Source organism: Halyomorpha halys, unplaced genomic scaffold (assembly GCF_000696795.3).
Source record: "Halyomorpha halys isolate HHAL.00 unplaced genomic scaffold, Hhal_1.1 Scaffold410.1, whole genome shotgun sequence".
Taxonomy (NCBI): domain Eukaryota; kingdom Metazoa; phylum Arthropoda; class Insecta; order Hemiptera; family Pentatomidae; genus Halyomorpha; species Halyomorpha halys.
The window spans coordinates 532,369-543,562 of record NW_027111460.1 but is presented as its reverse complement, the minus strand read 5'-3'; the positions used below and the strand labels follow the sequence as shown (position 1 = coordinate 543,562).

The window sequence follows — 11,194 nt, the reverse complement described above, 5'->3', positions numbered from 1 at the left end:
TTTATGATATTTGAATCTGCTCAACATGGCCTTGATTCAACATACCGCCATCTTGGTTTTTTGTATCACGAAGTTATTATAAACAATGAAACTTGGTTAGCTTGCTTTTTGGATAAACAAAACAAATGAATATTAAAATGATACATAAAATAAAACATATTAAAAACCATTTATACATCAAAATATACTATTTACTAAAAAAGAGCATATTACAGTATATTATATGTTTTCTATTATTTATGGATGATACTTACTATTATTATGTATGATAGTATATATAAATAACAAGTTTTTAATATTCAAGTTATTTTTAATATGTTGCAGGAGAATGAGACCTGGCCAAGACAGTTCCTCTTATCCCGTAGGAGGGAGAAGCAAAAATGAAAGATTGGTAAAGGAAGAGAAATCTGAGGTCGGCAAGGTAATTTACTTAGTGAACATATTCCTTAAAATTTAATAAACGATATTTTTATTTGTGATATAAAAAATAATTTATTGTTGAAATGATTAATATTAATGTTGGAAGTTAAAACAAAAATACAGCATAAACAATACTTTAAATTAAAATAGGAAGTATTTATAATTAAAAAATTAAATCTATTTCACTTCCTAACCCACAGAGTGGACTCACAGCTACAGTAGCAAGATAAGTAATTTTTTATCACAGCTGCATTCATAACCTGGTCCTTGGAGGTAGTAGCACAGTGTAATTATTATAAACAATTTTATTTAATTTTTTTTTTTTTTTTTTTAGTGTTTAGGAATATATCACGCACAGAGTAGACAATATAAAAAAGATAGAATTTATCAGCATACTAATAACTACAAGGCTGACTCATGGCTACAGTAAAACAAAAAATAATTGCCTGCCACAGCTGAATTCGAACCCGGGTCCTTGGAGTTAGTAGCACAGTGCCTTACCTTTGAGCTACCCACTCCCTGGGGTTATAATAAAAACAAACTGGATAATTCTGGGAAGCTAATAGAAAAAAACTAAAAAACTTTAACTCATCTTTGTACATAATTTATCGTAATAATCAAAAATAATCATTATCGAATAATAATAAAAAACCTCTCGAATCAGATTGAATCTACATTTTTTAATTTAAAAATATATAATAAAGACATGTCTCAGTTTTATTCTATACATATACTCTCCACACCTCTGTAACATCTCGGCCATTTTTTTTTTTAAATCGGCATGAGTAGTCTCTTAGGGCCTATCTTGCGCCATTCTTTACTCTGTTTAGAATAGGCCAGATGCCTTCACAAATTTAGATATTGTTTATGAAACAACCGTTTCACAAAGCTTAGAGTGCTTTCTATGATAAGATCTCGGCCAAAGATGAGGAATCACATTCTGGTCAATGCATCATATCCATGTATGATATGATAGGCAGTCTCATCATCCTCTTTAGAAAACTTGTAGATTGGTGACTCCGTTAATCTCGTATTAGAGAGGTACTTATTTAGCTGATAGTGCCCTATCACCCACCAAGAAATATTGCACTTATTTTTGTACAAGTTCTTGGTTAGTGTTCATCTTGTATAGCCCAGTTTTGCTATTGGCTATCGTCTTTATACGCTTAATAGTAAAGCTGGGACACACCAAATATTGGATCGGTTGTAAAATGTAGATCCCCTCCTAGCAAGGTCATCTGCCCTCTCATTACCTTTAATACCTGCATGTCCAGGCACCCATTGAACACGCACCTTACAAATGGATTTTGCATTCCTCTGCTTATTTAGAAGAGTTTACAAAATTACTCAGCGTACAAATGTTTACCAAATTATCAGTAAAAATTATAATTAGTCTGTCCCTCATCCCCTCTTTTATTAGGTTTTGGACACAGACTTTTTAATCGTTAGTCTGCTGATAAATACTATATTTTATACATCGTCTACTCTCCCTATTATATATTCATTCTTAAACCCTAATCCCTCCCCCCCAAAAAAAAAAAATTAAAAATTAAAATTTTTACATAATAATAAATAAATTAAACTGTGCTACTAACTCCAAGGATCCGGGTTTGAATCCGGCTGTGAAAAATAATCATTTTTTCTCTTACTTTAGCTGTGAGTCCACCCTGTGGGTTAGAAAGCCCTCTGAGGTCCACCAAGTCTGATAAAGTGGGTACCTTTAATTGGGGAAACATCTGGCGGTTGAACGTGATTCTGACTAAATCACCTTGCACAACCATTGGTATAGTAACAGTACTTCCTCACAAAGTATTGGACTCTTGACCCTTCATCGGTTGCAGTGGTATAGATTTATTCATTTTTATTTTATTTTTTAATAATTATCTATTTACTTTTATTTATTCTTATCTGTATACTTTTGTACATTACAGATGCTTTTGTATATATATTCTTATGAGCATTTAAAACATATTCTTATTTTATATTCTTTTTCAGGTCAAATGGAAAGTTTACTCAGATTACCTGCAAGCTATTGGATTAATAATGTTTTCTGCTACAATTATTTTCACAATCCTTCGCCAGAGTTTTTCAGTTGGTTCTAACATCTGGCTCTCTGAATGGTCCAGCGATAAGAGCATCGTTGTAAATGGCTCTCAAGACATTGATAAGAGGAACATGTATTTAGGAGTATATGGGCTCTTAGGTTTTGCAGAGAGTATGTTAAAATAATTTTTATTTAATTATGATAATGTTAGGATCCAACCAATGGATAAGACCAGATTTTTTTGCAATAAAAAACCCTAAATGTCATAAACATGTGCAATAAAAACTCTAAAAGTGTAAAAATGTGTATAAAACTTCAAAATCCAGCAATAATCAACTTTATTGTGTAATCTATAAAATTAATAAGGTATATATAAAGCTTATCAAACCTTGTTTAAATCAAAATAAACTCTCTAAATACTTACCACATATTCTGCAAAAACATATAAAAAACTAGACTACTTTGATTACAAAACTAAAATTTTGTCCATAATTGAAGAATTAAGTAGAATCTAACTATATTTAAAGATTTTTTGATACATACTGTGAAGAATTGAAAACTAAATTTTTAATAATAGCACTGTTTTAAAATTTAGGAAAATTAAGCAAAGTGCTATTTAGAAAGGAGTATTTAACATATTAAATTGTAATATTAAACTCGAAAAATTTACTCGGATACTCTAAATTCCAGAATACTTTATTATTTGAAACTTTAATATTATAATTTGAAATTTCATTTTTTTTTTCCAATTAAATGAAATCAAGAAGAAAAGAAATACCTATACTAAAATTTTTAATCGTAAATTTGATTTTCTGGTCCAAGAACAAGTATTGCAACCAACAACTTATGGTTAATCATGTATGTTATAAACATCGGCTAGGCATTATTTTGTTTTACATTAAAGAATTATCTATCTTTCTTTTCTTAATAATATAGTTATTAATTATTCTGGATTTTATTTTTAGGAAATTTGATTATATTAAATTTTTGAGGTGAAAAATTATTTAAATTACTGTCTTTCACTAAGTTTTAATAAGTGAAAGACAGTTATTTAAATAATGTAGTGTAAAACAATTTTAAACTATGATTATAAAAATGACATGATTTTAATATAGAAATTGAAAATATGACAAATATGTGGATTGTAAAGGTGCCTGAGTATGGGACAATTGTCCCAAAACGTTGAACAATATAAAATATAGAATATTGGAAGCTTTTTCACCTCAACAATTTAAAAAAAAAGTTATTAATTAATTTATGTGTTTTATATACAACTGAATATAATTAATAGAACCGAATAATTCTCGCAACGAGACCATATGCAAGAACTCCAGTTATAATCCATTATTTCTGCATAGCACGTTTCTGTCGAGCGCAGTTCTTTATTTTCTCCCCATGGGCCCCTATATTTACCTTCAGAATGTATTTACTTACAAAACTTAATGATCTTTTACTGGAAGAGTCTTATGGAATCAAACTGGATTTAGTGAATGACACAATTCTTCCTTATTTCAAATACAATAATTTATTTCGTATCATCAGCAACAACGTTTCGGGACATTTCCCCCATCTTCAGGTTGTTGATAACAATAACCTACTTATATAACATATAATTTTCTCCTTTATTGTCATTCTTGCTAATATATAATAATATTAATGTCATTTAATGAATAAAAACTATTTTATTGTTACTAGTCATACATTTTAGGAGAATGACTAGTCATACATTCTCCTAAAATGTATGGCTAGTAACAATAAAATAGTTTTTATTCATTAAATGACATTAATATTATTATATATTAGCAAGAATGATAATAATGAGAAAATTGTTATTGTTATCAACAACCTGAAGATGGGGGAAATTTCCCGAAACGTTGTTGCTGATGATATGAAATAAATTATTGTATTGAAATTAAGGAAGCATTGTGTCATTCACTAAATCCAGTATTTACTTACATATTTAGCTGCAGTTTCTGATGTCTTTCCTAGTTTGGCACCATTCACAGATAATACATTTTGTTTCATTTGAATACACGTATTTTCTATGTCAATTGTGTATTTGACAATTATGTATGATATATTGTCCTAACATCATTAATTTCCTATATTTGTTCTATATTTTAGTGATTTTGTTTTTTCATTTATTGCTGGTCAGAATATCAGGTATTCTGGAAAATTATTCATTCTCATTTTATTAATTGTTGTACTAACATGGGAGAGACATTAAGGTACAAGATGAATTTACTAGGGAGGTAAAGTATTTGAAACAAAATTTTAATTTTTGAAATAAGAGAAAAAATCATGTAGTTACCACTGTGCCAATTGAACTATCCACACCATTTTGAAGGGTTGTTAAAGGGTTCATTAAGTAAATAAGTCCCTTTTATATAGAAATATTAAAAGTGATATACTAGCAATGAATATGGTTTAATTTATGTTGATATTTTATGAATTTGATCCATTATAGAGGAATGAAAAGTCCTGATAGGAAATAAAATTGGTGTCTTCGTCCGAAGTGGAAGGGTTTCGTAACAGAGGGATTTGAATATATTAAATTTGTACTTTCTTGGCCAAGACCTTATTAAAATTATTCATTAAGAGGGATTTTATTATACAGATTTGTCTGTTAAAACTGCTTTCACTCTATGACTCTTTACAATCGAACAAGCACTCAAAAAATAAGCAGGCAGGACTGAATTTTTACTACTAGTATATGAAGATACTTTCCAAAGAGGTTTTAGTTTAGATGCTGTTATTTAGACTTAATATGCAATTACTTTTCCAGAAATAAATGAAATTTTGTTATTTTTTCGGTTTTCTTCTATCTTATGATCCCAGTGCCATAATACTTAATAAAATAAAAAGAAGCCTATCAGGTTACCAAATATGCACTTATTACTTATTAGAATTACACTAACTACTCTCATTTATTTTTATTTTTAGTACACTGACAAATATTGTAATTTCCAGAATCTTAAGAATGACTCTTGGAAACCAAAACCGCATTGTATCACATACAATCATACGCATCATATATCACTTTAATGGATTAGTATTTAACCCATAGTTGGTGATCTGATTGGTTTTTTAATTTGATATTTTTTTATTTATTGTCTTTAATGTGTCAATGTCTCAATTATTTCTTTTAAAAACTTATGTTGCACATTATACTATACATTTGTTCTGGTTTTCTAATTTTTTTTCTTTTCTTTTTTTTTTAAGCTGTCTCAACTTTCTTCTCTTCAATATTTTGGTTCCTTGGAGCTGCCGATGCTGGTACACTCTTGCATTATCTGTTATTGGTCAATATTATGCATTGCCCTATGTCATTCTTCGAAACTACTCCTCAAGGTAGAATTATCAGCCGTTTTGCGAAAGATATCGATATTATAGATAACATTATACCTTCCAGTGGAAAACAACTGCTTTCACATATATCTGCAGTAATGATCTGTATAATCCTTTGAATGTATTTGATGTTATTTTTATACTACGTTTTATTAATTATGTTCTTTTCTGATTTACAGGAAATCGGAACTATTCTTGTCATATCTTATTCGACTCCCGTTTTTCTGGTTGCCATTGTCCCCATCGGATTTGTGTATTATTTTATTCAGGTAAATATACCAGAACATCATTGTAAAATATTTAGTACTTTGAATACACACTGAAATTAATGAGGGATGCCATAATAAAATTTTTTGAAAAGCAAATCCTTAGGAGTTTGATGAAAATTTAATATCTAGAGGATATAAATAGGTTGTATTTTGACAAATTTTCATAAAGAGTAGTAATTATCAATAACTCATTTGAACTTCCCATATTTTATATTTCTGATAGCTATGGATTTCCAGTATATTTTGTAGAAATTTTGAAGAGTTTTAAAAATAAAAACTATGTTTTATAATTAATTGTCTTTATATTTATAATAATCTACATAAATATTATCTTGTTCTTTTTAATGCTATTTATATTGTTATTATGGTTACTTTGGAAACATTAGATTAGTTGCCACATAATATTAAAAGTTTACTGTGAAAACATTGGCGTAATAAATGTATCTGATTACATTTTTTAATCAATTCTGTTTAAAAACATTAAATGATAAAATAAAACTACCATTAATGATTTGAATTTATTATTAAGTTATCCTTGATATAATTGAACACATATATTAATTTTATTAACCCAATAAAAATTAATTAATTAATTTGAATTTATACCTAATAGGATATAATTTCTTATATAAACAAAAACGATTTATCTGGATTATCTCTCTAGGAAGTCTGGTGAGTCAATTCATTTAAAATTTGTTGAGGTTAATGACTTCCATTTTTGAATGAACTATTTATTAATTATTCATGACATTGTACAACGTTTCGGGACCACTGTCCCGTATTCATGTACTTTAAAAACCTTAAAAAAAAAAGACAGTGGTCCTGAAACGTTGTACAATGTCATGATGAATAATTAATAAATAATTCATTCAAAAATGGAAGTCATTAACCTCAACAAATTTTAAATGAAAAAACGACTTAAAATTTAAGAGATAAATAATAAATATTAATTTAAACATCAAATTACATTAAATAAAATTTTTATAATTTCTTCTAGAGATATTATGTTACTACTTCCCAGCAACTGAAGAGACTGGAGTCTGTTTCAAGATCGCCTATTTATTCTCATTTTGGTGAAAGTGTTTCAGGTTTGTTTATTTTTTGAAGAGGTTTGTTTTAGTTATTATAGTATGCTTTTCGTTATTTTAACTTTTAATCTTCCTCCAATTTTAATTGAAATACAATTATAATGCTTTAAATATAAAGTTGAAAAATATACCACCTAATTTTAAGAAATTTTTCTTTTCTTAGGTTCCTCAACAATAAGGGCTTACAGCGCTGAGGAGAGATTTATAAAAGAGTCTGAAGAAAAAGTAGATTACAATCAGGCCTGCACTTATCCCAGTATTGTCGCAAACAGGTTAGCAAGTAGTAATAAAAAGACTATGATAAGACTCCTCTTCTTTGTTTTAATATGTAAGAAATAAGGAACTTACGTGCTATTCCGTCGATCATTTGTTCTGTTGTTTTGGGTTACCTACTTTTATAGCTACATGACATCATAAACTGATTCGTATTTATTTGAATTATCCCTCAACTCAACTGAAATGAACCCACTGGTGGTTTTTTTATCTTTTGAACTAGTGGAACTTAATAGCTGTGGTTCAAAAAGAACTCAAAATAAAAAGGTAGGTTATAACCCACAATAATATAACCTATTTAGGATAGTATGGAAGTACCAAAAATAATAATTAAAGATAAGAAAAATTTGTATCTTATAAATATTTAGTGATTTTTTTTATTTTCTCATGACCAAAATTTTTCTTTATTTTAAAAAATTTGTACACTACCAACTGATGATTTAGAGTCCTCCATTTTCAGGGTACTTTGTAAAACAATGCAACAATGATATAATATACAGAAAGGTAATTATTCTCCTAAAATGTATGACGATTAGCAAGTTTTACTCATTAAATGACATTAATATTGTAATATATTAGCAAGAATGACAAATAGGAGAAAATTATATGTCATATATAGGTTTTTGTTAACAACAGCCTGAAGATGGGGGAAATCTCCCGAAATAAACTATTGTTTTTTAATAAGGAAGAATTTATGTCATTCACTAAATCCTTTTTAATGATATAATAATAAAAAACCTATTTAAATATTAGTTATTTAATTAAATTATATAAATTTTCCTATTATAACAATAATATTATTTCTCTTCTTGGCTCTCTATGTCCAAAATCCATAAATCTACTTCATAATTTTTTTTTAAAATAAAATATTTTAGGAAATCACCAATTAACTCTCCACAGATTTATAAATTCTCATTTTTTTTCTATTTATAAATATGTGAATGGAAAGTGCAAACAGTTCAAGGATTATGATAAAAGTCAATTTCGTTTCAGTGTGATAAAAATACCGAAGAGTTAGCTAGTGGTTTCCCAAAATATTTTACATTTTATTTTTAAATTGATGAAGTAGATTTACGGATCTTAGACATAGGGAGCCAGGAAGAGAAAGAATATTATTATTATAATGGCATAATTTTAAAATACATAAATTTTTAACTAATATTTAAATTATAATTGTTAAGTAGATTTTTATTATTATATTATTGTTGCATCATTTTTCAAATTTTTCGAAGTACCCTATAGATGGAGGAGGTCTCCAAAATGTTGGTTTCTAGTGAATAACACTAAAAAAAATAATAAATTTTTTACAATTAAAAAATATTTTGTAAAGTAGAGAACAAGAAAATCACTAAATATTTATATGGTATAAATTGAACCTTTCCAAAGTAGAAAATTGATGTGTAAACAGAAAATTTGTAGTTTCTCATTTCTTGAGTGAACAGTACTTGGATCTTTGATCTATAAAGATATGTGTAACCACAAGGAGGCCACCGTATTTAGCCTTTCAATTTATAAGTATGTAGCAATTTTTTTGGCAAATGGCTCGGTAGATTTTCAAGTTTGATGGCTCAAATTACTAAGATCTCATTAGCATTTTGAATCTATTCTACGTCAAAGTACCGAAAAAATATTGTAAAGTAGAAAAAGTTGTGTTAAATGAAGAAATAATTCCTTCTTTTAGCATGTTAAAATGATATAACATTTAGCATAGTTGAGATTCTGTTAATAGGTCTGCTAACTAGAGAATGAAGTGCTGGAAGAGACCAGCTGAGTTCCACATCATTTTGTTTGTTATTAGTATTTAGTTATTGACCACTCGCGGACCATCATCTTTTTATAAATTACACATGGTCAATCAGTCATCTTCCAAAAAATAATTTAATTTAAAAAACCACTACAAAAATAATTCTATCTGTCCTAAAGGATTGAATGTACTTGGAGATTTTTCGTAGACATTTTAATAAGTTGTTTACAACTATGAATGTTGAAACTTATATTAGTCTACATTAGTCTTATATTAGGTACCTCTGACTATACCTTAAATCTTATTGCGATTGCATTCCTTGCCATGCATCTGTGCATTACTAAATACAATCTTTTTGCATTTGTGTAAACATACAGTGTTTACAATTAATTTATTCAGCTTTGTTAAGGTGTGGAAGGCATCTGGAAGTTACACCAAGTTTCAATATTCAGTGCTAACTTCTCTAAAAACTCATAAATATGTTGAAGTAGACAATTGTGTATAATCTGGTGGATAATGTTATTTCTGTAATTGTATGTATTTTATTCATTCTAAATATAATTGTGGGCTATTTGATTGATTTAATCTGACAAAAAGTGAATAGTATTGCTTTAAATAAAGTTTACGCTTATTTTTTCATATAGATGGCTTGCTGTAAGACTTCAAATATTAGGTAATTTGATAGTCTTTTTCTGTGCGCTGTTTTCAGTCATTGGAAAGGATTCATTGAGTCCTGGGATTGTGGCGCTATCTGTCACATATGCACTGCAGGTATTGTGTTTATCTTCTTTCTCAGTAGTTCCTTTCTTTGATTTCCATAATAACTGATTTTGTGTTCAAAATTTAAAAATATTATTACAGTAGATTCACAACTATCAATAGTAAGAAAAAAAAAATTATTTACTAAAATACTTAGCAGGATTATATTGATGTTAAAAACAAAAAAAGAAAAATCAGATTAATTTGCTTGAATAATTTTTTTAATTTTAATGTTTTGTTTATTAGGGTTATATAATTTTTATCTTTTTGTTTAATCATTTGTATTAAATAAATAGATTGATTGTCTAATGAAATAGCAATTTTTGGGATAAAGTTTGGAATCAATTTTTTCATATCTTTCAAGTTTTCTCTTTGAAAAATTCTTTTGTTTCCTAGATCACCCAGTCCTTGACTATGTTAACCAACACAAGTGCAGAAGTTGAAACAAATATTGTCGCTGTTGAAAGAATCAAGGAATATGCTGAGCTTCCTCGAGTATGTTGAAATTTACATTTTTTTATTAATAGCTATTTATGATATACCTATTTGTTATTTAACCTTTGGCTAAGTCTGTAAACTTATATTATTTAGTTATTTTCAAGGTTAAAAAACTCTTAATACTTCTTACTTCCTTTATTTATATCTTTTAGAAGTTTCCATGAATATTGTCACGTTTCCAATAAAACCTTCATCTTCAATAAATGTTTTTCTAAATAGGAAGCAGCCTGGGAAATATGCCCTAACCTGATTCAAGATGATTGGCCACTGGAAGGTAAAGTTGAATTCATAGAATACCAATTGAGGTATCGAGATGGACTAGACTTGGTGCTTAATGGAATCAATCTATCTATTAAAGGTGGTGAAAAGGTAATATTTAATCTTTAGAAAATCCATGTTTATTTCTATCTTGAATTCAAATCATCTAATGAATCATTTAAGGTCCATATTGTAGCATGTTAGGTTTGTGGTTATTAAGAAAACTATTGATGAAATTATAATAATTATAATTATAACTAAATTATAATATGAACTATTGATGAAATTATAATTTATAGTGAAGTTAAAATTGACCTTCTTAATTTTCAGAGTTGTTTTTTAACTATTAAATAAACATATGATTTAATATAACTCTTTTTTTTTTTTTGTTAATTAGATTTATTTATTGATAGATATTACAATCTGCCACACAGTTGTGGGCAATAGGTAATATTGATAAATGATCTCATACATACTAAAATAAAAAAATATA

At 27.7% G+C, this 11,194-nt stretch overlaps 1 protein-coding gene across 6 annotated transcripts in view; it reads left to right on the top strand.

Moving 5' to 3' along the window:
• Positions 1-11,194, top strand: part of LOC106682390 (multidrug resistance-associated protein 1) — a 49,414-nt gene that overhangs the window by 32,304 nt on the left and 5,916 nt on the right. For all 6 annotated transcript variants that reach the window (XM_014423207.3, XM_067049503.1, XM_014423205.2 and 3 more), the window contains 9 exons: positions 325-421; positions 2,416-2,635; positions 5,687-5,907; positions 5,992-6,081; positions 7,079-7,169; positions 7,333-7,441; positions 9,831-9,957; positions 10,342-10,440; positions 10,663-10,812. In XM_014423207.3, the coding sequence (XP_014278693.1) occupies positions 325-421; positions 2,416-2,635; positions 5,687-5,907; positions 5,992-6,081; positions 7,079-7,169; positions 7,333-7,441; positions 9,831-9,957; positions 10,342-10,440; positions 10,663-10,812 (1,204 nt within the window). The remainder of the gene's footprint in view (positions 1-324; positions 422-2,415; positions 2,636-5,686; positions 5,908-5,991; positions 6,082-7,078; positions 7,170-7,332; positions 7,442-9,830; positions 9,958-10,341; positions 10,441-10,662; positions 10,813-11,194) is intronic.